The sequence below is a fragment of the Monodon monoceros genome, unplaced genomic scaffold (genome assembly GCF_005190385.1).
Source record: "Monodon monoceros isolate NGI ecotype Baffin Bay Population unplaced genomic scaffold, NGI_Narwhal_1 Super_Scaffold_6, whole genome shotgun sequence".
Lineage (NCBI taxonomy): Eukaryota > Metazoa > Chordata > Mammalia > Artiodactyla > Monodontidae > Monodon > Monodon monoceros.
This window is the reverse complement of record NW_021703783.1, coordinates 43,030,183-43,056,402: the sequence shown is the minus strand read 5'-3', so window position 1 is coordinate 43,056,402 and position 26,220 is coordinate 43,030,183. Positions and strand designations below refer to the sequence as shown.

Sequence of the window (26,220 nt, the reverse complement as noted above, 5' to 3'; positions counted from 1 at the left end):
TTTAGTTCTTTTCTTTTTTTAATGGCATAAAGTATCTCTTTTGTTTCTCAGTTGGGGTGAGGGGAAGACCTATTGATCCAGCTGTGAGATGCCTGCCAAGAGCTTTATGTAGGGTGAAAGGGAGCAGGGCTGTAGTGAGTATTAGGGGGCATGGAATAAAAACTTCAGTTTTGGACTTCCCTGGTGGCGCAGTGGTTAAGAATCCGCCTGCCAGTGCAGGGGACACGGGTTCGATCCCTGGTCCAGGAAGATCCTGCATGCCGCGGAGCAACAGCCCATGCGCCACAACTGCTGAGCCCGTGCACCACAACTGTTGAGCCCACACACCGCAACTACTGAAGCCCGTGTGCTCTAGGGCCCACATGCCGCAACTACTGAGCCCATGTGCTGCAACTACTGAAGCCTGTGCGCCTAGAGCCCATGCTCCGCAACAAGAGAAGCTGCCGCAGTGAGAAGCCTGCGCACCACAACGAAGAGTAGCCCCTGTTCACTGCAACTAGAGAAAGCCAGTGTGCAGCAATGAAGACCCAATGCAGCAAAAATAAAACAAACAAACAAACAAACAAAAAACTTCAATTATGACTAGGCCCAGCTTCTGCATTAGGACGGAGTCTGGTACCTTCCATTTTCTTTTATGTTTTGGCTATTTTCTTTGCTCTGGGAATCCATTATAGCATTTGCATTAATTCTGTACCTGTCTCTTCTGAGTTATTTTGACTACATGGAAATCCACTGTCCATTTTTCAAAGACAGTTGGTGAAATAGGAAGAAAACAGGGTGTGGATCATATGTAAATTTATGTAGATTAATGCACACCGATGACGTCTTTTCTCCTCTTCCTTCTACAACCAGACTAGGTAAATAAGAGACACTGGATGATCATCAATGGTTGAATTAATACAAACTTAAAGCATAATTGCCAGGTTTGCAAGATCATAGGGTTTTAGTGAGGATAAAAAAAAGATAAGGTGTGTAAAGCAGTTCTTCTCAAACTTTAACATGCATAGGAATCATCTGGGGAGCTTGTTAAACTGCAGACTTCTGATTCAGTAGGTCTGGGTTGGGGCCCAAGATTCTGCATTTCTAATAATCTCCCAGGTGATTCAGATGCTGCTGGTCTGTGGACCTCACTTTGGATAGCATTTAGCTTGTTGCCTGGCACATAGTAGCACAGCTGACTCTTAAATCGGAGGTGGGGAGGGTTAGGGTCTCCAAGCCTCTGTCCAGTGGAAAATCCACCTATAATTTTACAGTTGAAGGCCCTCTGTATCTGTGCTTCCACATCTGCACATTCAGGCACCCATGGATCATGTAGCAGCAGTAAGTACTTATTGAAAAAAATCGAGTTTAAGTGGACCAGAGAGTTCAAACCTGTGTTGTTGAAGGGTCAACCGTACTTGATCAATGTTGTTACTAATTGACACCAGATAGTTTGTGAGGGTCAAAAAGACCCTCTACCACAAAATATCTTCTCCACCATGTCTGAAAACTCCTGTGTTTTTATTGTGTAACATCTTTTAAAAAAGTGAATGTCCCTGGGAGGACTAGTGAGTGTGAATGAGACCAATTAGATTGCCGCCCTCACAGCTCTCAGAAGTCAGCATTGAAGGGCTTAGAATTGCTGCTGCTGCTTCTAGTGCTTCTTTGCCAGCTTTACTGAAGTATAATTTATAAAATTGTACAATACAATAAAGTTCACCAGTCTTAAATCTTGCTGAATTTTGGCAAATGGAGACAGTTGTGTAACCACCACCACAGTTATGTTATAGAGCATTTCCATCACCTCAAAAAGTTCCCTCATGGGACTTCCCTGGTGGCTCAGTGGCTAAGAATCCACCTGCCAATGCAGAAGACACGGGTTCAATCCCTGGTCCGGGAGGATCCCACATGCTGTGGAGCAACTAAGTCCGTGCGCCACAACTACTGAGCCTGCGCTCTAGGGCCCGCGTGCTGCAACTACTGAAGCCCATGCACCTAGAGCCTATGCTCTGCAACAAGAGAAGCCACCACAATGAGAAGCCCGTGCACCGCGACGAAGAGTAGCTCCTGCTCTCCACAACTAGAGAAACTCCACGAGCAGCAACGAAGACCCAATGCAAAAAAAAAGAAAACAGTTCCCTCATTTCCCCCTACGCAGACTAGAAATTCTAATGGGGGGATAAGGAAGGGAATTTCAGAGTCAGAGTGGAGGAAGACCAACAAGCTCCAGTTGCTTCAGTTTTGCCTGGGAAGCAGGAGATCACAACCCTGCATCCCCTGTGCCTCCTCTCCACCCCAAGAGTGCTTTGACAGATCTTCAAATCCCAGCTGAGTTGGATGTGTATTTTGTACCTTGTTAATTTAGAATGACCCACTCATCCCCGTTTGCCCAGAACTTTACTGGTTTTAGCACTCAAATACCCATGTCCAGAAAACTCATCTTAGGTCCCAGACAAACCATTGATGGTTGGTCACCCTAGCTGTGATGTTCATGCCATTGTTTCTAAGCCTGAGGTTGCCATCTCATTTTAGAGTCACTTCTCTCATGTGAGCACATAGCAGGCACTTGATAAATGAGTCTGTGGATGGACACAAATGAACCTCAGTTGTAGGCAGCTGCAGATTCCTGGCCTGGAGTACAGGAAACCTGTGTTCTGGTCCTGGCGCTGCCAGGTTTGCAGCGGTGTGATCCTAGGAAAGTGATTTCTCACTCTAGGCATGTTTCCTCCACTGCAAAATAGGGGAACTTTAGTCATTTCTGCCTCTGCTGTGATACTGCTCTCCCTGTACATGGGATTATGTTCTGATGTCACTTCCACTCAGCTTTCTCTCTCTCTCTCGCCCCTTGCTTTTTACCCCCTTCAAATATATATATATATATTTAGTAGATCAATAATTTATGTAAGGGCAGGTTGGTAATGGAATTGCTGATGGGCCAGGTTTATGCAGAGTGCTTCTGTGAGAGCAATAGAGTTTGGACCTTGAACCAAGCAGCTGTGGCTGGGAGTTGGAGAGTCAAGTCTCTAACTTCAGCTAAGTGTTTGTAATGACCTAATTTGCTCTTTGTGCATGCCTGGGAGGGAGGATGGTGGGCATAGGGAGCCTGCTGTTTAGGAATTTTCCTGGGTGGATGAGGGGGTACCCTGGGAAATAGGATTTTAAAGCTTCTTGTCCACTGGAGGGAGTTATTTCCAGCTGAGATAGTGCCCAGGAAAGAGCATCCCAGGGTCTTATTCGGTATTCTAGCACAGAAGAAGGAATAAAATGAGAAATACCAGGACTTGGGCTGGAACCTGTGGCCAACTTAGGGTCAGGAAGCTGCATTTTTCTGTTCCTGGTTCTGCCATGTGCCATCTGTGGAACTAGGGGCACATTGTGTAACCTCTCTGAGCCTCGGTGTTGGTCTCTAATTTTCCTTTTTAATGGAGTGAGTCTGCACTGCCTACCTCACAGGGTGGTGTGATTGAATGAGGTGACACAGGTGGGAGTTCACTGAATGAATGAAATGTCAGTTGTTAACACTAACTTTAATCTTTGGACCTGTATGATGGGGTCTGATTCATGGGGGGAGGGAAGTGGAGAGAAATTTGGGGATTTTGTCTGCTTAGTTCTTCCAATAATGTCATCAGTACCCCCTGGCTCCGAACAAGATAGGAAGGGTAGGTTTGAGGGAGGTACTACTTCTTTGGTTAGAAGACACCCCAGCCTAACTTCCTCTTTGACAATATTCCTGACTTTTGGAAAAAGCTTTTCCTTGGCTATAAAGTCTGCTCCTTCTGCCCTCACTTCCAAATTTTGGGGGCAATGGAGCAAGAACTCTGCTTGAACCCCTTAGCTAAGGCCAGCCAGATACCCCTTCTTACCTAGAGGGGGCTTTCTCATGCGACTGAGTGTCTCCCTCTGGGGCTGCAGGCCTGTGAAGGGTTAAGCGAGCCACACCCTCAGCAGGAACAGCCTCGGACTTTGTGCTGAGCAGCCATCTCAGGGCTCGCCTGGCCTGACTGGCACAGGGAACCCTGGCTGGAGGAGGCTGCACAGAGGAAGGTCAGAATCGTGGACACTGGGAAGAAGAGGGTCGAATATCTCCTGTCTTCTGTGACACCATGGACAGCTCCCATTGACGAGGGCACCTCTCCAGCCTTGGGGCCTGGGACTCCTATGCCCCCTTCCTGTCGAATTGGGATTTCATCCACCAGTCTCCAAGAGACACTGAAGTTACACCCTAGTTCCAGTATTGGGTGAGTCCTTCCTTAACCTGCCTGTACTCCTCTTTTCACATCTTTGGGTGCCCCATGTGGGGGCTGCTTTTTTTCCCTCTTCCCCACCTCCAACCAATCTTATTCCCATTCCTTTCAAATCTAAATCCAAAGAAGATGCCTTCTCCCAGCCCTGCTTCTGCTTCTCTCCCTTCCCTGCCAAGTTATTTAAAATCTTAACTTTTATTTTTTAATCTAGAAAATGTGGGATGATAATAGTATCTACTTCATGGGGATATTGTTAGCATCAAGTGAATTAGTGGATGTAAAGTGTTTAGAGCCTGCCTAGCCCGTAGTACATACTACCTGATTGCTAAAGGTTGCGATAGTCATTATTCTTATTGCTCCCTCCGTTGTGACTTTACAGGAAGTGACAGGTGCTGCCTTTTCCCGAAGCTTGGGGAAGGCAGAGTGAAGGGAGAAGGCAGCCCGTGCCCCCTTCTTGCCCCACCTTCCCTTCCTGCTTCCCTCCCTTCCCCCAGTCAGTTTCAGCAATGCGGCACAGGAGGATGTGGCTCTTTTATTCCTGTTAGGGAGTGGCATTGACCATTGTAATAGTCCCGTCCCGCACCAGGTCGCCCTGCCTACTCAGTCCCCCAGGAAAGACTGAGGAGGGCTGGGCTTCCACTCTAGGGAGCACCTGCCATATGCCTACTGCGTGGAGGCCGAGCCGCACGGTGTCCCCTGCCCCTCTGACTCTGCCCATTCCCACCAGCTACTAAAAAGCTAGGTGTGTCCCTCTGGGGCAAAGTCCATGCCAGAAGCTTATGGTCATGGGTGTAAAATCTGGACATGGAAATATAGGGACAGACATGTAGGCACATCCAGAGGTACTGACAGCTACTTGCTTGTTGGGGAAACAAACCTCATTTTCATTTTCTTTGGGGTATTCCAGCCTTTTACGGAGGAACTTCCGTCTCTGTCCTTGAGCTCATCACCTCTTCCAGTCCCCATTTAAAAAATGAATCTCACTGTAGCAGTAAGATGGGAGGAAAGACACTGGCACAAGTTTTCAAAGGGGTATGGGGTGTGCTGGGTGACTGAAACGGAGGCTGTGAGAGGCGGGGAGTTGAGAAGGAGAATGGGGGACAAAGAGTCAGGGAGTCTGGACCCTGGCCTCAGCCTCCGTGCAGCCACACCCTGGCTGTGGCATGAAGTTTGCTTACCCTTTCCTCCCCAGCCCTCTCCCCTGCAAGCACAAGGATGCTCCCCCAGCTGCTGCCTACTGGGTGCCTTCTTTACCCTGGTGGTCCTGTCCCACCCCCACCAACCCTAATTCAGGGAGCAGAGGATTCCCTCGCCTCCCACCAGGAGTTTCTGCAGCCTCCACTGTTAGCTTGGGCTGGCCCAGAGGCCTTTCCCAGGTTGGGGGCTCTCTCTAGGGCCAGGACTGGGGGAGGGGAAAGCTCTCTTAGGTCCTTCTGCCTTCCTCCCCCTCAAACAGTTACTGGCCTCTAAAGCTGAGCAGACATCAACAAACTGATCCCAGGATCAGTTGCTCCTCTGGACATGACTCTCCTGGAAGGGTCCATTGGGGTGGAAGACCTTGTGCTCCTGGAACCCCTGGAGCAGGAGTCTCTGATCAAGAACCTCCAGCTGCGCTATGAGAACAGGGAGATTTATGTGAGTGCTTACAGGTGCCCCTGCCTGTGGCCATGTGGCCAGAGAGTTCATGTGCCTCCCCTTAACCCCCACCCTCACTCATTCCCTTCATCTTCCCTGGCTCCAGACCTACATTGGGAACGTGTTGGTCTCAGTGAATCCCTACCAACAGCTGCCCATCTATGGCCCAGAGTTCATTGCCAGATACAGGGACTATACCTTCTACGAGCTGAAGCCCCATGTGTGAGTAGAGGGACCGAGGAAAGGTGACAGGGCCCCGGCTCGCTATGATGACACATCCTAATTTCCTCTTTCCTTCCTCCTGAAGGAGGTTCTCCAGCTGCCCCTTCCTCCCTTGGCCCTCTGGAGGCCCCTTCCTAGGCCTGTCACTTGCCTTGGTCTGGCCCAAGTGGGGAGGGCGAATGAGTCTGGGGGTTGGGGGTCGAGTGAAAGGTGTTGTCCTGGACTGGTCCCACACTAGTCACCACCCACTTCCTCCACACAAGCTATGCACTGGCAAATGAGGCGTACCAGTCACTGAGGGACCAGGACCAAGACCAGTGTATCCTCATCACGGGCGAGAGTGGAGCTGGCAAGACAGGTGAGGCGCCCGGCGGGGAAGCCGTGGAGTCACTGCTGGAACTACCCCCTTGTCTCTTTCCAAGCCAGGCCCAGTTCTGCCCCCACCCCCTGAAATTCCTCCCTGGCCTTTTCTGACTCTGAGTGGTGTGAGGTGCTGGGATGAGGGAGGTTAAGGGCATTGGTGGGGATTCACGCGAGGGTTTCTCTTGCAGAGGCTAGTAAGCTAGTGATGACTTACGTGGCGGCTGTCTGTGGGGAAGGGGAACGGGTGAACTCTGTGAAGGAACAACTGCTTCAGTCAAATCCAGTGCTGGAGGGTGAGAAGTCCAGTCTCTGCCCGATCCACCCCCACCCCACCCTACCGTCCCCAGTGTTCCCCACGTGGCTGTTCTTGCTCAGCCTGAGAAACCTGAGATCGGCCTCATGGCTGGAGGGCCTTCCCCCTTCCCCTGCTCTGGAGTCCGTCTTCTCGCCTCAGCCATCGTATTCCCCCTCCCCTCATCTCCGCAGCTTTTGGCAATGCCAAGACCATTCGCAACAACAACTCCTCTCGATTTGTGAGTGAACATCTCCCCGGACTGGGACAAGAGGGTGTGGGGCCTTGAGAGGGAGGAACAAGGCGCAGATCCCTCCTGGACAGGGTGGCGAGAAGAGGAGGAAGCCAAGTCTCTCTCTGTCTCTCTCTGGTCTCTGAAGGGAAAATACATGGATGTTGAGTTTGACTTCAAGGGATCCCCCCTTGGTGGCGTCATCACAAACTGTACGTGTCTCCCCATCCCGCTTACCACCTGTCCCACCTGCCCCCACGGTGTTCCTTTTGGCTAATCTGCTGCTGTAGGAAGGAGGAATGTTAGACTACCAGGCTTCCCAACCACTAGGAACACTAGGGATGAGGGCAGAATTAGAGGGAAGCTGCAGTACCTCCCAGGTCCTCAGAACATGATTTTCAAATTCTCTGCCAGATCTGCTTGAGAAATCCCGCGTGGTGAAGCACCTTGAAGGAGAAAGGAACTTCCACATCTTCTATCAGCTACTGGCTGGAGCAGATCCACAGCTGCTGAGTATGTGCCTGCCCCCGACACATGGCAGAACATCCCTAGCCTCCATTCAATGCCCAGAACCCCTGGGCCCCTCTGGATCCCTGTAGCCCTCTTCCCTTGAATCTCAGGGCAGTCCCCACCCTGAATCTCATCCACCCATTGTTGGGAACAAATCCCTTGACCTCTGTGTTCTCTTCCTTTTCTGGGGTTTTATTGCTAGGAATAAGCCTTCTTACCTCTTCCCTGCTCTTATTTCTCTGTCTTGTCTGGATTCCTCTTTCCCCAAGCTGGCTTCAAAAATGGAACACTTATTTCCATCTACCATCTCTCCTATCTTCAATTTAAGGGACTTTGTCTGTAGCTCAGCAGGAAAGCAGGCAGGATGTTACAAGTGTTCAAGAACTTTCAGTGAGCTCTAGCTGAAGTTGTCCTGGGTGTACATCTGCCTTGCCCAGGACCTTGTCCTTGATTTTCTCTTCTTAGATAGTTCTGTGGAGGTTCCATTCAGTCATTCATCAAACATCTCTTGAACACCTACTATGCTTGAACATTGTGCTAGCTTCTAGGGATACAGAGGTGAGTAAGAGACCTTGTCCTCGAAGAACTTATAGTCTTCTAGGGATGGCAGATGCATGAACAGCTACATCGCAATACAGTGTGATCAGTGCCAATAGGCTTTGCAGCTGGCTAGAGGGGCAGAAGGCATGGAGCACCTTACGTTGTCTTGGGGAAGAGACCATCTCAGCCTGGATGCTGGATGGGCCTGAGGTGGCTCGGGATGGGCATTACTGCAGGGTCTGATGGGACTTAAAGCCCTGCCAGAGTTTCCCCTCTCAACCCCCCTTCTAACTGTGGGCACTGTGGGTGTCTTGGCCTCCAAGAACCTGTCCCTTTGGTTTCTGGTTATTCTATGCTGGACTTGTGCCTGTCTCCTTTCCCCCTCCTGGAGATCTCTATGGTTCAAGAGCCCCCACAGGTCTCATCCTCCCTCCTGGCTTAATTGTCTTGATTGTATTCCGTTTTTCTGAATCATAGGTACTAGAGTTGTGCTCCAGCTGATTCTCACTCACTGATTTAAGTTGAGTCTGGGTGGGGCCTCCCTCCCTGGTGTCATCATCCCAGGGCCTTTCTGACTCATTCTCCTTCCAGACACCCCTCTTTAGCAGGCTCTTATTTCAAAATTTGTGTCTCAGGGGAAACTGCCATTAAACTCTAGTTTGAGGGTTACTCCCTGATTCTCAGATCATTTGAATAACAGATAACTGATACCCTTCAAGCTCCATGATTAACCCATTCCTTCCCATCTCAGGTGAACGGCTTTGATCATTCCCTTGATTCATTTATTAAAAAGAAAAAAGTTCCTGCATGCCAGCCAGGCACACAGAATATGAAGATGAAAAACACAGTCCCAACACACAAGTTGTTCATTGGTAGGAGGGACAGAAAAAAACCCAAAGCCCAGCCCATGTGATGTGGTCTGGGGTAGAGATGCACAATGGGGGAACACAAGAGGGCCATTTGGCTCAGCTACGCGCAGAGAAAACCTTCCCGAAGGGAGTCAGGGTTGGGGAACATAGTATCTGTCACTTGGTTGGTGCTTTGTGAACAAATAATGGGTGCGCCAACATGGGCCTAGGGTGAGGCCTTGAGGCTGGGGGTGGGTGGCAGATGTGTGCTCACCCTTCTTTCCTCACCTTCATCCTCCGAGAACCATTGACTACTGAGCAGGACAGAGAGGTTTCTTGTTTGTTTTTATTGTTTGGAACCCTGAGGGTGGGGAAAAGAGTAGAATGAGACTTTTCTTTCATAAAAGTTGGGGAAAACCTCAACAATTATGAACACCCAAACCCTAAATACCACTTAAAAATGTAGTCTATCATCACAGGAATTAGTGATCCCAAAACAAAAGAGGCAGGGGAAGAACCTAAAACAAAAATGGCTCCTCTGAATAAATGAACGAACCAACCTAGGACAAGGGCCGTGAGGGTCAAGGCTGGGGGACTCCAGAAAGCATGTGTACTGACCCTCTTCCCTCATGCTGGCCCTCCCAGAGGCCCTGAAGCTTGAGCGGGACACAAATGGCTATGCCTACCTGAACCCGGGGGCATCCAGGGTGGATGGCATGGACGACACTGCCAACTTCAAGGCCCTCCAGGTGAGTACCTGGGATGGGCCATTAGGCCATGCCCTGAGCCCAGGCTCTGGCTTTGAGAAGGGAGGCGTTAGACTGGCACCGCAGTTCAACTTTGGACTTCTCCTTTCTCTCCAAGAGTGCGATGACTGTGATTGGGTTCTCCAAGGAGGAGATTCGGCAGGTGCTAGAGGTGGTGGCCCTGGTGTTGAAGCTGGGGAATGTGGAACTGGCAGACGAGTTCCAGGCCAATGGGGTACCAGCAAGTGGCATCCGTGATGGGAGAGGTCTGCACCCAACCAGCTCCCTGAATCTCCTGCTACAATTTCTGTTCTTCCACCATCTCCAGCATAATAGACCTCACTCTGATTCAGTCCCCCTCTGCCTGCTCAGGAGTTCTTCCCCAAACATACTCATTCAGAACTCCCTGTGAGGCATATTGGAATGAGATTTTGATGTTTGGTAGACCTAGGTTCTGAGACCTCTCTGAGTCTCGGTGGATTCTTTGCAGAAATGGGGACAATTACACTCATTTCAGGAGATTCTCATATTAAAGGAGATAATGCATGCAAAGTGTCAAGATCTCCCTTTCCTCCTCCTCCCCAGAGATTCCTCCAGAGCCATGTTCTGGATTGGCTGTAAGGACTTTCCCAGTAAGACCCAGGAACAGCAGGCTCTCAGCAGTTCCACTTTTCAGCCCTCCCTCCCTCCCCTGGGAGCAAGCCCTCTCTCAGGCCATGTTGTATTTCCTCATCTCTCCAGGTATTCAAGAGATTGGGGAAATGGTGGGTTTGAATTCAGTGGAACTAGAGAGAGCTTTGTGCTCAAGGACCATGGAAACGGCCAAAGAAAAAGTGGTCACTGCACTGAATGTCGTCCAGGTGAGGGGCCCTGTGGGAGGAGGCTGAGTTTTGAGTCTGTTCTGTGGCTGCCACACTAACCAGTTGGCACTGCCCTGCAGGCTCAGTACGCTCGGGATGCTCTGGCTAAGAACGTCTACAGCCGCCTTTTCACCTGGCTGGTGAATCGAATCAATGCGAGTATCCAGGTGAGAGACTGCCCTCCTCCCTCAGCAGTCTCCTCTGCCCGCCCCATGCCTTGGGTTCTGAGATAAACAGAGTAAGGAGGATAGGGTGTATTTATTTATTCACGATAATGTAGTGTTTTGGAAACATCTCTGTCTTTTTGAGTTCATCTATTTGGGTTCCCTACTTACCAACTGTGTGGTCTTTCAGTTTCACAGAGATTCTGAACCTCAGTTTCCCGATTTGGGAAATGAGACACACTAATGCCTACTCATTTCACAGGATTTAGTGAGGATCAGATGAAATTGTGTATGTGGTTACCATATAACCCAGCAATTCTACTCCTAAGTATATATCCAAAAGAACTGAAAACAGATGTCCACATAAAAACCTGTGCATAAATGTTCATAGAGGCATTATTCATAATAGCCAAGAAGTGGAAACAACCCCAGTGTACATCAACTAATGAATGGATAAACAAAATGTGGTATATCCATACAGTGGGATATTATTTGGCCATTAAAAGGCACGAAGTGCTCATACATGCTCAACGTGGATGAACCTTGGAAAGATGTTGAATGAAAGAAACCAGACACAAAAGGTCACATTTTGTATGATTCCATTTATATGAAATGTCCAGAGTAAGCAATCCATCGGGATGGGAAGTAGGTCAGCAGTTGGCAGGGGAATACGGAGTGACTGCTAATGGGTTACATGTATAAGATTTCACCTGGGGATGATGAAAATGCTCTGGAATTTAGTGGTGGTGGTTGTATACCTTTTGAATATACTGGAAAAAAAATCCCACTGAATTGTATACTTTTAAAGGGTAAATTTTATGGTATGCAAATTAGGTCAAAATAGAGCTATTATTTAAAAATTCGTATGTGAAAGTGCCATCAATTTAGAATCTGTTACCAGAAGGCAGCAGGGTAATATAGGATTTGAATCTAGATTTGGGTAAATGCTTAGCTCTTTTGAAGTTCGATTTTTTTTCATCTATAGAATGGGAATAATCACACCTTATAGGGATAGATGGATTAATGAAATAAGATCATAGGATTTTTGGTAAAATGCTCTACAAATATAAGGGATGGATATTTTCCCGAGAAGATTTTAACGTCTTTCTACTTTGTACCATGGGAGCATTTTCCTGGAATCTGTTACATCTTCCTTTTCCTCCTTTCCTCCCTCTTTGCTTGTCCTTCAGCATATAGAGGAAGAGGGAGAGTAAAATTACACCAATTCCTTTCCAGCTTGGTCAAGCTCACCCAAGTTCTGTTTGCTCCCTGCTTTACTCACATCCATCCCAGAGGGGCCTGGCCTTGTGTGTAGAGGGCCGGTCCTCAGATTTATCTTTTCCTCCTCTTCAGGTGGGCACGGGGGAGAAAAGGAAGGTCATGGGGGTCCTGGATATCTATGGCTTTGAAATATTAGAGGTGAGAGAGCCTCAGCAACCTCAGCACCCTGCTTCCTGAGGGTTAGGAGCGGCAGGCTCCAAGGGGGGTGTGGGAGAGGGGAGGTAGGGCTGAGACAGAGGAAGTGTCTTGGTCTCACTCTCTAACCTGTGTACCCACCACAGGATAATAGCTTTGAGCAATTTGTGATCAACTACTGCAATGAGAAGCTACAGCAGGTGTTCATAGAGATAACGCTGAAAGAGGAGCAAGAGGAATATAAGAGAGAGGTAAACGAGGACTTCCTGCTTCCCCTCTCTCAGATGACTTCTAGGCGTATGCCAGATCTTTCTCCTTCATCACAGCTTCCTCCCAGTTGTCCCCAGATGAGAACACTAAGGACAGAAAGTTTCCCTTGCACAGCTGAATATTCCAGCATTACCAAGAAGCCCTAATTCTCTGCTTTCCACTCCAGGCCAGGAGAGGAAGGGAGCAGATTGATGGAAGGGTGTTGGGGTGGGTAGGGGTGGGGGAGAGGCCTGACAAGAGTGAAGTGACAGCTGTGCTTGGCCCAGGGCAGGCTATGAGCCGAATCTAGAAGGGGCATTTCTCCTGGGCTTGGCACCCTACCACATCCCTTTCAGTGCCCTTCTCTGACGTCTCAGAATCTTTTGTCTCCTCTGGGCTGGACTGATGTTGCCGTCCCCTCTTGTAGCACCCAGACTTCCTCACCAGAAGTGCCCCGTGGCTCAAAGTTTCCACACTCCTTCCCCTGGTCATCTCTGTTTGAGCTAATTCACTCCAAAGTGTGAATGGCTGAGTCTCACTCATCAAAACCCTCCCAGGGATGTTCCCTGTGAGCCCTCAGGAACCTGCTGTGGCAGAATTTCAGGCAATGTGGTCACAACTAAAAGTTTTTTTAGTTTTGTATGTTTTTACTTTAAAATTTTAAATCAGCAAATAGATATACATTCCCATGCTTCAAGATTCAAAAAGCTTAAAAAGGTGTATAAAGAAAGGTCTCCCTCCCACCCCATCCCAGCTTCCTAGTTCTCCCCCCGCATCTAGAGGCAACTGAAGTCGGCCTATTTCCAGAGGTCTTTTATGTGTAATCAAAAAAATCTGTAAATATATTTTCCCTCAAAATTTATTCAAGTGGCAGTGAATACACTCTGTTCTGCATCTTGCTTCCACCAGTTAACAAGAGACCTTTGTGCGTCAGCACATAAAGGTGCTTTTCTATAGCTGCATAGAATGGGAAAGCATTCTAGAAGGTCCTGGGGGAGCGTTCATTTGGCCAGTTGGGGAGGTATTTGGGGGATGAGGTGGGCGGGCAACTTTACTTAATTCCACTCTGCATTCCCTAAAGACCTGTGAGGGAGGAGGAAGAGAAAGGCTCGTGTTCCCCAACCACACCTGGGAATGGCCTGAGCCTGGGAGGTCTGGCCCTTGGCTGGTCCAGAGCTCTCCTGTCTGTAGGCCTGTTACCCAGCAAAGCTCTAAATTAGAGATGCATGGTCTTATGGGTCTTCTGCTTCTATACCATTCTTGCTTTTTTAAAAAACAAATTATACAGCCCCAAAGTATCATGTAGATCAGTTGTTCTGAAAGTGTGGTCCTGGACCAGCAGCAGCAGTATCCCCTGGGAACATGTTGGAAAGACAGATTCCCGGGCCCTGTCCCAGACCTGCTGAATCAGAACCTGGGGGTGGGGCCCAGCCATCTGTATTTTAACAAGCCCTCCAGGTGACTGTGATGCACACTTGAGTTTGGGAATCACTGATGAAGGTCTTTGAAGATGTATCAAATTAGCTTTGTTGTTTTATGATAAACTCACCTATGTGCTTTGGTTCCATAGCTTGTTGCCAGAACAGTATGGCCATTTGCTCTTCTACATACTCAAGGACCCTTCCCCACTCCCACAGTGGGGTAATCCCTATCCCAGTCTTCACCCAACATATTCCACTTCCTTCTCCAACCTACAGCACCTACATGGCTTTCTGCACTGTCTCACCCTCTCTCACAACTGCTCTGGGTCCTCCCACACGTCTGTCCACCCACCCCACAAATTCTCCATCAACCTTGGAGGGATGAGGACGTGATAGAAACCACACCAAGGACCCCTCTGAACTATAGGGCTTTCTGATGGTCCTTTGTGGGGTGGGTGAAAGGGGGCCTGGTTCTGGTGAGACCGTTGGAGACTTGTCTTGGACCTGCTCCATGTAATTTGTCATCTCCCGTTGCCAGGGCATACCGTGGGTGAAGGTGGACTACTTTGATAATGGCATTATCTGTAACCTCATTGAGCATGTAAGTTATCCTTCTCTCATCTCTGGGACCTCCCCCTCCAGACTGCCTGAACACCCTTCCCCTGTCTCTCTCTCCCCTCCTCCCCGACCCCACTTGATAAGGATGGTAAAGAGGGCAAAGGATGAGGGGGCAGAGGGGCGGCAGTGAGGATGTGGACGTCTTGAAGGACGAGGTCTAGGTTGGGCTGATCGTGTTCCCCTGGCCAGAATCAACGAGGCATCCTGGCCATGCTGGACGAGGAGTGCCTGCGGCCTGGGGTGGTCAGTGACTCCACCTTCCTAGCAAAGCTGAACCAGGTCTTCTCCAAGCATGGCCACTATGAGAGCAAAGTCACCCAGAACGCCCAGCACCAGTATGACCACAGCATGGGCCTCAGCTGCTTCCGCATCTGCCACTATGCGGGCAAGGTGATGTCACGGGGCTGGAGGGTGAAGACTAGGGCCTGGGCACAGGCTGAAGGCAATGGGGGAGGCAATGGGGGGAGGTGAGAACCAGGAACACTTCGCAGTGAGACTGGGAGGGCCACGCGCACGACAGACAATGTGGTGGGCTCTCCAGACCAAGTGCTGTTCCTGTACAGGTGACCTACAACGTGAACAGCTTCATCGACAAGAATAACGACCTACTCTTCCGGGACTTGTCCCAGGCCATGTGGAAGGCCCAGCACGCCCTCCTTCGGTCCTTGTTTCCTGAGGGTGATCCAAAGCAGGCGTCTCTCAAACGCCCCCCAACTGCTGGGGTCCAGTTCAAGGGTTCTGTGGCCATTCTCATGAAGAACCTGTATTCCAAGAAACCCAACTACATCAGGTGACATGCTGGGCACATAGGGGAACATGCTGCATTTGTGATGACACTTGCAGGGTCCATGCATGGTAGAACATGTCCTTGCAGGGGTGGGGGGGTGGCTGTCTCTGGAATAGGATACCAGCTCCCTTTGCCTCATGAAAAACAGAGCCAGCTGAGGAGCTGAGAGTCCTGTAAGGGGCAGAGCGTCATGGTCAAGTAGGGACCATGCTATAGTGAGTGAAACTGGGAAGGCCAGTGTGTCTGCTTCCTCTGAAAATTTTCAGCTAACGGGAATGTGTACAGGATAGAGGTGTAGAGACCAGGATGGGTGACACTGGCAAGGGTGAAGCTCCTGTAGCCCGGGCCTTGCCTTACCTCCCACCAGGTGTATAAAGCCCAATGAGCATCAGAAGCGAGGTGAGTTCTCCTCGGAGCTGGTGGCCGTCCAGTCTCGGTACCTGGGGCTGCTGGAGAATGTGCGGGTGCGACGAGCAGGCTATGCCTACCGCCAGGCCTACGGGTCCTTCCTGGAAAGGTACCGATTGCTGAGCCGGAGCACTTGGCCTCACTGGGACGGTGGAGACCGGTAAGACTCAGTGGGAGACTGGGGAGAAGGGAAGGGCAGTGCAGGGAACCTCTGTGGGGGAAGAGACCAGGTGGTGCCATGTGTATCGCTGAAGCTCGTGAAGGGATTCTCGGGGAAATGAATTGAACGATCACTTCTCAGAGGCTCTGAAGTCTGTTCGAACACTGAACTCTTCTCCTGAGGTGAAAGGGGGTAGAGGACAGGTGGGAGAGGACCCTCCCCTGGGATGCCCTTTGGCAGCTTTCCCCACCTGCTCCTGTAGGGAGGGGGTCGAGAAGGTCCTGGGGGAGCTGAGTGTGTCCTCAGAGGAGATGGCCTTTGGGAAGACAAAGATCTTCATCAGAAGCCCCAAGACTGTGAGTTGGAGGGTGCACTTGTGTTTGGTGGGGCTGGAAGGTGGAAGAGTTGGAGAGCCCACGTGAGTGAGAGGCTGGGCGACGGGAGCTTCTAGAACCTGGAATGGATAGTGGATGAGGAAGTCTCCTCTCTGCAGGGACTTTATCCCTGGGAGCTGAGTTCTTGGGTTCCTGCCCTGCCTGCCTTGAGCCCTGGAATTAGGTGTGCTTGCATTGCTGGTCTGAACGCCTCTGCCTGAAGCAGGACTCCTTGAGAGTCAGTGTGTCTGAGTTTCCAAGTCTTAGCACAATGCCTGCTAAAGAGTCAGAGCTCAGTAGCTGCTTATTAAATGAATGAATGCATAAATGAATAAGAGGACTAAGGAACGATTGAATAAAACACTGGCTAGGAAGCCTTTGGTGCCGTGGGGTTCCCCTAAGTGAGCCCCTCTCTGCCCCCCTTCCACCTCTCCACAGCTTTTCTACCTGGAAGATAAGAGGCGCCTACGAATCCACGAGCTGGCCACACTCATACAGAAGATGTACCGAGGCTGGCGCTGCCGCATCCACTACCAACTGATGCGCAAGAGTCAGATCCTCATTTCCTCTTGGTTTCGGGGCAACATGGTATCTGTTATCCCCAAAGTCCTATCCCCCTTACTCTAATAGGAGAGGGGGAAGCGGAGAGGTGGTTCAGGAGGTGGAGTTTTTCTAACAGGCCCACTGTTTTCTACAGCAAAAGAAACGCTATGCGAAGATGAAGGCATCAGCATTGTTGATCCAGGCTTTTGTGAGAGGTTGGAAGGTAATGGGGAAGGGAGAGTGGTTTCCTCCCCTCACGTGGCTCCTCCGGGTCATGCCAGCTGCTGCTGGTGGGGAAGAGTAGCAGAGAGAAGGTCCTGCCCTCACCCAGGACACATCTGTGTGTGATGGTATGTCTGTGTCTTGGTGTGTTTCTGGGTCTGCTCTGTGTGTGTCTGGGAGTGTGGATGCATCTTGGGGAGATCTGAGTATATGCTTGGGTGTGTTTCTGACTTAGCAGCAGAGCTCTGCCTTCTGCTTTGAGTGTCCTCCTGACTGCCAGCTTGTCTGACTTTACTCTCTCCCTCCAGCTATAGTCTCAGCTCTTTTCCTTACTCTGTTCTTTGTGTGGTTGAAAAATAGTAGAACCTCTTCTAGGCCTGTCTTCTATCTTCCAGGTATAACTCTCTATCTTTACTTTGGCCCTTTTCTTGTATGTCCCTGCCAGGCTCGCAAGAATTATCGGAAGTACTTCCGGTCAGGGGCTGCCCTCACCTTGTCAAATTTCATCTACAAGAGCATAGTAAGTGGTGGGGATTAAGGGTGGAAACAGGGCATTGAGGAGGGAGGGACAGGTTGGGAAGAGGAAGTATGTGGGGTTTGAGAGGAGGTGACTCAAAGCTTTTCCCCAAGAGCCTCCTCTATCTGATGTACTTAAACCCTGGGAGCAGAGGGGATGGGGCAGCAGCCTGCATGGGGAGGGCCCCAGCGCCTAGGGACCTAGCGGCAGAATCAGAGCACATTTTGGCATGAATAGACACTGCAGGCAACCTTGTGGCAGGAAGGGGTCCCAGCACACCCACCAACTAGTCCATGGTGAGTAGGCTGGAGAAGAGACTGGGACTAGGTGGTTAACAACAGTTGAAGAGGCTGCGCTTCATTGAAGAGCAGAGAGAGGACACACATAGGGTTAAGTAACCCAACCTTCTGAGATTCATTTTAGGGCTGGGGGTGAAGGTGGAGGAATCATATCTTCCTTCTATCTCTTCTGACACTGTAGCAGGCCAGGCTGAAACTGAATCTCAGGAAGGACCTTAATTCTGGAGGACTTGGGTCAGGGTGGGCAGGAAGAAGCCAAGAGCAGGTCTGGACGTTCAAACTATGGACAGTTTCCAGTGAGAGGAAAACAGGGACAGAGAGGGATGATTTCCAGAGACATACATCCGATAGCAACAGTGCTTCTGAGAAGTGTTGGAGGGAAACCAGATGGGGGAGAGCAGCACTCCATTGAAACCTTGGGAAAGACCAGAGAGAAGAGCGGGAGATCTTGGACAGAGGGCTGGAGTGAATTAGAACTGACCTCGGCTGATTTGATTTTTGATGGTTGTTAGGACTCTTACTGACTTTGCTCGTAAAGACACGAGATGCATTGGAGCTCCTCTCTGTTCCCTTGGCTAAGTTGAGGAATGGGGGCTCTGGGCCTCTTCCCACCTCCCTGAGTCTTCACTATGTCCTCCTCCCCCTCCCCGGGGAAGCTCCATTGTCCTAGGCCTCTTCCATTGCCAGGGCTCTCCTCAGGCAGGCTCCAGGGTGTCTGCCTTACCAGAGTACGTGCTCTCTTGCTGCACACCTGAGACCTGTAATCTGATTTTGCTCTTATCTCCTGAATGACCTCTAGTCTACCTTCTCTTTCACCTGTATATCATCAGGCATCTGCTGAATGTCACCACAGGAGCTGTTGCCTTTAAACCAGTATTTCAATAAATCAAACCCACTGTGGAAGTCTGCTTATAGGGGACCACAGGGCATTGATTGCCCCAGTGTTTCTGACTAGTCCATATTTTGCCATTGCCTTGCCTATAACTCACTTACTATGTGCTAAGCCCTTTACATGCATTAACTCTAATGCTTTCAACAACCCTCTGAGGTAGGCCCTTATATTGCCCTCATTTTATTTTATAATTAATTAATTAATTGAATTTTTTTTTTTTGGCTGCTTTGGGTCTTCATCGCTGCACATGGGCTTTTCTCTAGTTGTGGCGAGCAGGGGCTACTCTTCATTGCGGTGCGCTGTCTTCTCATTGTGGTGGCTTCTCTTGTTGCAGAGCACGGGGCTCCAGGCTTGTGGGATTCAATAACTGTGGCAAGCGGGCTCAGTAGTTGTGGTGCACAGGCTTAGTTGCTCCGCGGCATGTGGGATCTTCCTGGACCAGGGATCGAACCCGTGTCGCCTGCATTGGCAGGTGGATTCTTAACCACTGCACCACCAGGGAAGTCCCGACCTTTTCTTTTTAAAAGGACAAAACCCTATATACTAAAATTGTACACATCAAGTATTGGTCCAATCTTATATCAATCTATTTACAATTAAACACCATGGTTTTCTTACCTAGGTTAGTTAAACATGCTCAGAAAATTGTTATTCAAAGTATATGCTTTTTAAAAATAAAATATACTCTTTCCCTCATTTTATTGGTAAAAACTAAGGCCCAGAGAAGTTGAATAACTTGTAGGAGTTCCATAGCTGGTATGTGGTAGAGCTGGGGTACAAGCTATTTGACTCTAGTTTTAACCACCACCTATGACTGTTCCCCTCCCCTTCCTGCCTCACCACTCCCAACACACTCACAGAGGCCTGGACAACCCAGGTATCCGTGGCTCTGGGTAGACCTGTGGGCAGGAGGGCTGCATAGGGAAAAGCAGAACTTTCTAGATCTAAAAAAACAAACAAAAAAGAATCTCCACATCAGTTGGAACATGGGGGATTATGGGATTATGGGACATGCTAAGGAATGTTTATTGAATTAAATCAAACCAGGCCAAGGACTGGGGACTCCAGGGTGATTAGACCAAGCCCACTAGATCTTTGTAGTGGAAGGTACAAAGAGCTTGGATTGTTCCTGGAGAGTTACAGCAATGTACTGTGTGTTCTGCCTTTTTCTATTTTAGTTTTTTAACCTAATATCTCAGTAAAAAGTTTTCACAAAAATTCCAAAAATTTGGAAGTGTTCAAGGTCAAGTCATTTTCTATACCTTCAGTAATTCTATCCCATTAAATAAACAGGGTGCTAGGTGCTCCCTGAGATATAAAGACTTAAGAGTCCTTGTTCTAGATTGGGGGAGACTAAACAGTCAGATGCCACGGGTGAAACTTGATTGGATCCTGGATCAGGAAAAATAAAAACAAAGTCAAAGAGTACATTTTTAAAGTTTATAAAGGACATTAGAAGAGATTTGCATATACGTTACTGTTGGGTGAGTGTGTCCAATTAATGTTAATTTTCTTAGGTATGGTGATAGAATCATGATTGTGTAGGAAAATATCCTGGTTCTTGGGCAATGCGTGCTTAAGCTTTAGAGGAAAATGTCATGATAACTGTAACCTACTTTAGGATGCTATAGTAGCCAAGATTTGTACATATGCGTGTATTTATATACTTACATGCATTTGTATTTATGTGTGCGTGTGTTAGAAAGAGCACAAAGATAGGGTAAGATGTTAACATTATCAGCTGGTGAATTTAGGTGAGAAGTATATGTTATTCAGATGTTCATTGCAATGTTGTTTCAGCTTTCACTCAAATTTAAAAAATTTCAAAATAAGAAAATAAGTTGTATTACATTTTAAAAAGTAAAACCTTAAGTCAGTTTATGTCACTCTTCCTCTAAGACCCTCTAAAGGTGTTCCATTTCACCCCACATAAAGCCAAATGTCCTTACCACAGCCTACAGTAAGGCCCTTCATGATCTCTCCTTGGCTAACCTACTCTCTGATCTTTTCTTCTCTTGCTCAATTTAGCCCAGTCACACTGGCTTTCCTTCTTGTCTGGAATATGCTACCACTCATTCCTGTCTCTGTTCTGCTTTTTTTTTGCATCATAGCGTATATAATTATTGGAAGCTACAGTCTATGTTTATTTGCTTGTGGGCTGTCTCCTTCTCCACCCACAGTAGAATGTAAACTCAGTGAGAAGAGACTTTGTTTACTCTGTTCACTGCTGTGTCCCCATACCTAGAACAGTGCCAGGCACAGAACAGATGCTCAATGATGTTGAATGGTGAAAAAACTCAGGACCTAGCATCCTGACTCCCAAAGACCCACCCTGTAGAAGAGGGAGATTTCCATGCAAATAACAGTAGTACAAAAACAAATGTATAGACAAAGTGCTATGGGGCTTCAAAGAAAGGAGAGACACCACTGGCCCAGGGAATCTGGGAGGGCTTTGAGCTGCATCTCAAAGGATAGGTAGAATCTGGGTCGGCAGAGTTGAGCTGAGAGCAGCATGAGCTAAGGCACAGAGGGATAATGAGTGGGCTGGGCAGGGGCAAGTCAGGGAGTCCAGTCTGGTTGGTGTGCCAGGATTAGATAATGCAGGGGACCCTGTGACATGAGGTTGGGCTCTAAGTAGAGGACTTTGAATGCCAGGTTGAGGTGTTGGCCTTGACTGAGCAGAGAGGAGGGAAGATTTGGCACCTGTCCAATAGCTAACACAGACAGTGGGGCAGCCATCTGTAGGCAATTATAAGCCTCGAGAATAGGAAGCTACAGAAGCAAAATATTAAGGCCAGTTTTCATATTGCTCCTCCCACCTCACCACCCTGTGTAGAAGGTATCTGCTTGGAACTACTCCTCTCCCCTCCATCTCCTGATCACGCTGTTACTGCCCAACCTCAAGTCTACATTCACACTGAAAGAGATCAGGAGGGGACTCCCTTCCATCTCCTCAACTCCACTTGTTGCTTCTCCCTGTGGGTGGCTTTCTCCCTCAAAGTGGTGGGATCTGGGTGCCAGTTTGCCTGTCAGGAGGTCTTCTCGTCATCCCATTCCCAACGCCCCTGCTCCCAACCCAGGCACGGAAATTCCTCCTGGGGCTGAAGAACGATTTGCCTACCAATGTCTTGGACAAAAGGTGGCCAGCTGCCCCTTACAAGTACTTCAACACAGCTAACCACGAGCTTCAGAAGCTCTTCTACCAGTGGAAGGTGAGCGGGGCCTGGGCAGCCTCTCCTGGTGCTCAGGCAACTCCTCTCTCATTTGTCTTTTTTTTTTTTTTTTTTTCCTCCTCCTCCTGATTTTCCTCTTCTGCCTCCCTCTTCCACTTAAATTTTTTTTTTATTGTGGTAATACATAAAATTTACCATTTTAACTATTTCTAAGTAAACAGTTCAGTGGCATTAAGCACATTCGCGTTGTTGTGCAACCATCACTGCCATCTGTCTCCAGACTATTTTTCATCATCCCAGACTGAAACTCTGTACACATTAAGCAATAACTCCCCATTCCTCTGTCCGTCAGCCCCCAGAAAGTGTGATCTACTTTCTGTCTCTATGAATTTAACTATTCTAGGTACCTCATATAAGTGAACTCATGCCACATTTGTCCTTTGGCTTATTTCACTTAGCACAGAGTTCTTCTACTCAAGAAATACTTTTGAGCACCTGTCTGGGAGTAGGCCTTGTGCTGTGCTGTGGGCACACAGCCCTCCTGGGGCTTGTATTTGACTGTTTCCATCCCCCTCCCCCAGCATCCCTCAGTCCCCCTTCCCCTCCCCAGTGCTCCTCCAGCCCCTGCCCTCTCTGAAGTGTCCTCCTTCCCCGCCCCTGTCACAGTGCAAGAAATTCCGGGATCAGCTGTCCCCAAAGCAGGTAGAGGTCCTAAGGGAGAAGCTCTGTGCCAGCGAACTGTTCAAGGGCAAGAAGGCTTCATACCCCCAGAGGTGAGTGCCTCCCAGACCCTGTGCAGTTTCATCAATAGCAAAGAGAAGATTCCCCAGGTGGAACAGAGCTGTGGTTCTCAAACTTTAGTGCACCTCAGAGTCACCTGGCAGACTGGATAACAGCCAGGTTGCGGCATGCCCTCCTCAGAGTTTCTGTTTTAGGAGGTCTGGGGTGGGGCCAAAGAATTTGCCTTTCTAACAAGGTCCTAGGGGATGCTGATGTCAGTCCTGGACCGTGCTCTGAGAACCGCTGAGACACAGGGTACGGCGGAGGATGGGGGATGGAGCACGGGAGGACCAAGATGGGAACCCCGGGGGGGGAGGTACAAGGACCTTGGAGGTCGGAGGTAAGGACCTTATCTCCACTGCGTACCTCCCGTGTGTCCTCAGTGTCCCTATTCCATTCCACGGTGACTACATTGGGCTGCAAGGAAACCCCAAGCTACAGAAGCTGAAGGGCAGGGAGGAAGGGCCTGTTCTGGTGGCTGAGACTGTGATGAAGGTCAACCGTGGCAATGGCAAGGTGAAGGCCCATATCCTGAACTCCTCCCCCAGCCTGATCCAGAGCCTCGGCTGGTAGCTGGAAGGGTGGGGATGCATCACAACCCTTCCTCACCCTTTCCTGTTCTGTCCCTAGACTTCCTCTCGAATTCTCCTTCTGACCAAGGGGCATGTGATTATCTCAGACACCAAGAATTCCCAGGCCAAGATTGTCATCGCACTAAACAGTGTGGCCGGGGTGTCAGTCACCAGCTTCAAGGATGGGCTTTTTAGCTTGCATCTGAGTGAGGTATCAGAGCTGGGTGGGGGCAGGGCCCCAGACTGGAGAAGGTGGTGGGCATCACAGGGCTGGGGCGAGCTGGAGGCCATGGAGAGCAGACCTCTCACTCTGGGCCTTTGATATCTCCCAGGCTGCTCCTGAGGAGAAAAAAATGAATCCCTTCCCTGCTGTTTCTCTCCTTCCTAAGATATCATCAGTGGGCTCCAAGGGGGACTTCCTGCTGGTCAGCGAGCATGTGATTGAACTGCTGACCAAAATGTACCGGACTGTGCTGGATGCCACACAGAGGCAGCTTCCAGTCACCGTGACTGAGGAGTAAGGCCATGAGCTGGGGGTGCGGGATGGCTTGGGGCAGATGACCAAGCTGGCGGTCATTGTGACCGGGGAAATTTGTCCTGTCAGAAAGTGAAGCGTACTATGTCAGGTCAGGGCCACCCAAGTTCTCTGCGGCCTTGAGTCTTCTGACATAGGGGGCTGGTGGGGGGATGTACTTGCCTCAAGAAGGGGAGGGGAAGCCACCATGAAAATACAGGAGTAGGAGTGAGGGGATGAGGGCACTAGCTTTGTCTTTCTGTCTGTTCCCCCTCCAGGTTCTCAGTGAGGTTCAAGGAGAGCAGCTTGGCTGTCAGGGTCATCCAGGGCCCTGGGGGTGGTGGGAATGGCAAGCTGAGCTGCAAGAAGAAGGGGAGTCGTTGCCTGGAGGTGACTGTGCAGTGAGGAGGTGCAGCAGTTTCTTCTTCCTGGACCAGCACCAGCCCTACTCCCACCCACCCACCTTCGTGGGAGGCTCCCGTGCCTGAGCCCTCTGATGGGAGGTGGGGCTCAGAGAGTGCAGAACCCTTGAAGAGGACCTTGCTTCTCCCAATCCTTTCCAGTCCTCTCTCCAAACTTAGCTTCCTCCCGCCCTCAGCCTCTTTGCCCACTAATAAAACAAGAGGCTTTGCAAACGTATGGTCATGTGGGTGGGTCCCTGTTCCCCCATCTTTTCACTGGCTTGTACTTAGACCCTCAGCCCCCCTCCCTTTCCTCTCCTCAGGCTCCTTGGAGCCAGCTAATGCAGATAATAAGAATGAAAAAGAAGGGAAATTGTCTCCGGGCTCCTTGACCGGCTGAGCTCTGGCGGGGTTTGGAGAGACTGGGGTGGGGGTGGGGCAGTCGGGGATGGGGCTCAGGTCGCAGGTGGCCAATGAGCTGATTCATTAAGTGTGTCCCTGGAGGGAAGAAGTGAGGATTCCTGTCTTGGCAGAAACTGGGATCCTTTGGAGATTTAGCCCGGAAAGAGGCCCAAGGCTGGAGGGCTTATGCGAGCTGAGGTGACCTGGGGAATGCAGGGTCCCCGGCTCCATAGCTCCCTCCACCCCAAGCTCAGCACTGGGTTTTGTCACACCTGCCCCCTGACACCCCTTTCCTTTCCGTACACCAGAGATGCCAGGCTGCTGCCAACAGTTATCTTACTAATCACTGCCCCACAGCTGGGGCCTGCAGCTGGTGGCACTTGACAGGGGGACACGCCCCCCCCACCCGGACTCTCCCATCCCTATGACTGACCTCTTCCCTCTCGTCTTCATTTATTTTCCATGTGTCATCGTCATTATTTCTTTCTTGGTTTCCAACTGTCTCACACCATCTCGTTGTCTCCGTTGCTGTGGGCTCTGACTAATGTTAACACGTAAGAGTTTGTATAATGCTTTAAATATCGCCCTCCCCCACTTCCTTCATGGCTATTTCCTCATAGATTCTGTCTTGTCTAAGCCTCTCCCACTCTGCTCTCTCCCTTTGGGGAACAAGCATCTCCTGGGTTTGCAGTAAAATGTAGACTGCGCTCTGTGCGAGCACACAAACGGCTGCCTTTTGTTTCTGTCTGGACGGCTCTGCCTCCTTTCGGACCTCTGCCTTCCCTGCCTCTTCCCTGTCTCCGCTGAGCTCACGGTGCCTTGAGGCTGGGGTCTCCCTCCACCTCAGCTTCCACTGGCAGGCAGCTCACTCCCCAGGTAGTCATGCTGGCGGGAGACCTGATTAGCTCCTCCTCTGACTGCCGATTAATCTAGCCCTCAGAGCACAAGCCAGCCCCGTGTTCTGGCACACCCTGCTCTGAGCTGAGATGGGGCCCAGGGAGGCAGCCCTTCCCAGTGGGTGAGGGGTTAGAGCTGTCGTGGGGAGCCGTGTCCAGAGTTGGGGCTCTGGCCACCCTTCCGCCACCCCCAACAGTTCCCCCGTCCTTTACTTCTCAGAACCAGGCCGAGAGGGGGGTGGTGACCAGAGCCTGACCGCCCCCGCTCTCGCCTCATCTGCTGCTCCCAGGGCCCAAATTGTCGTCACTTTCCCAGTGAAGTGTCTGGTCATTTTCAGAAGCAATTTCAGGAGAATATGCAGCTGCTGCTCCCTATCCTGCTTTTCCTTTCCCAGGGCTGAAGGCACTGTCAGCTCTCCGGGCTGGGGATGGTAGGAGCGGGGAGTGCTGGGGCCCCTGCTCTCTTTCCTGTCCTCCCCCCGTCAGTCATGTGGATAGATGGTAGGCTGAGGGAGGTGTGTGTGGGGGGTCCTCTCTTCTTCACTCTCCCTTCTCTCCCTCCCTCCTCCTCTTTCCTGTCTCTGCTTCTCTTCTCTTCTGGAGCTCAGGAGTGTGTGTTTTTGTTCCCTGAAGCCTATAGGGGCTCAGTTTCCCCACCTGTGTTATAGGGCTTGAATTGGCTCCATCATGATGGGAGAAGCTGAAGTTCTGCTGCCCCCCCTGCTCACAGCCAGTCCAGCTCTCTCAAAGTCTAGGCTGTTTGAGCCTCTGAGGGGCACAAGCCATCCTGGAGTCCCCTAACCCCCAAGAGGGGCCATTTGAGCATCTCACAGCACAAACCACTCTAGCTCAGCCCTCTTGGCTCAGCCCATTTCTTCCCCAGGCTCTGAGGGACTCTTCTCCTTGTGCTGTGGGTTGTCTCCCGACTGTGTCCTGGCCAC

At 50.0% G+C, this 26,220-nt stretch overlaps 1 protein-coding gene across 2 annotated transcripts; it reads left to right on the top strand.

The window, feature by feature from the left end:
• The first annotated feature begins 3,966 nt into the window (after positions 1–3,966).
• On the top strand, positions 3,967–24,343 carry MYO1A (myosin IA). Of its 2 annotated transcripts, none has more exons than XM_029205289.1 (28): positions 3,967–4,217; positions 5,725–5,858; positions 5,965–6,080; positions 6,344–6,438; positions 6,632–6,736; positions 6,930–6,976; positions 7,116–7,179; positions 7,382–7,480; positions 9,511–9,614; positions 9,730–9,877; positions 10,353–10,471; positions 10,552–10,638; positions 11,989–12,054; positions 12,198–12,302; positions 14,260–14,322; positions 14,529–14,729; positions 14,903–15,129; positions 15,494–15,694; positions 15,957–16,050; positions 16,507–16,656; positions 16,766–16,834; positions 17,279–17,353; positions 21,622–21,753; positions 22,381–22,487; positions 22,878–23,010; positions 23,125–23,277; positions 23,456–23,583; positions 23,859–24,343. In XM_029205289.1, the coding sequence occupies exons 2-28, from the start codon at positions 5,745–5,747 to the stop codon at positions 23,983–23,985; spliced, it is 3,129 nt and encodes a 1,042-aa protein (XP_029061122.1). In that variant the 5' UTR covers positions 3,967–4,217; positions 5,725–5,744; the 3' UTR covers positions 23,986–24,343. The 2 variants fall into 2 exon arrangements, with proteins under 2 accessions (XP_029061122.1, XP_029061123.1); XM_029205290.1 differs by having other exon boundaries at positions 3,998–4,217; positions 5,680–5,858.
• Positions 24,344–26,220: the final 1,877 nt, after the last annotated feature.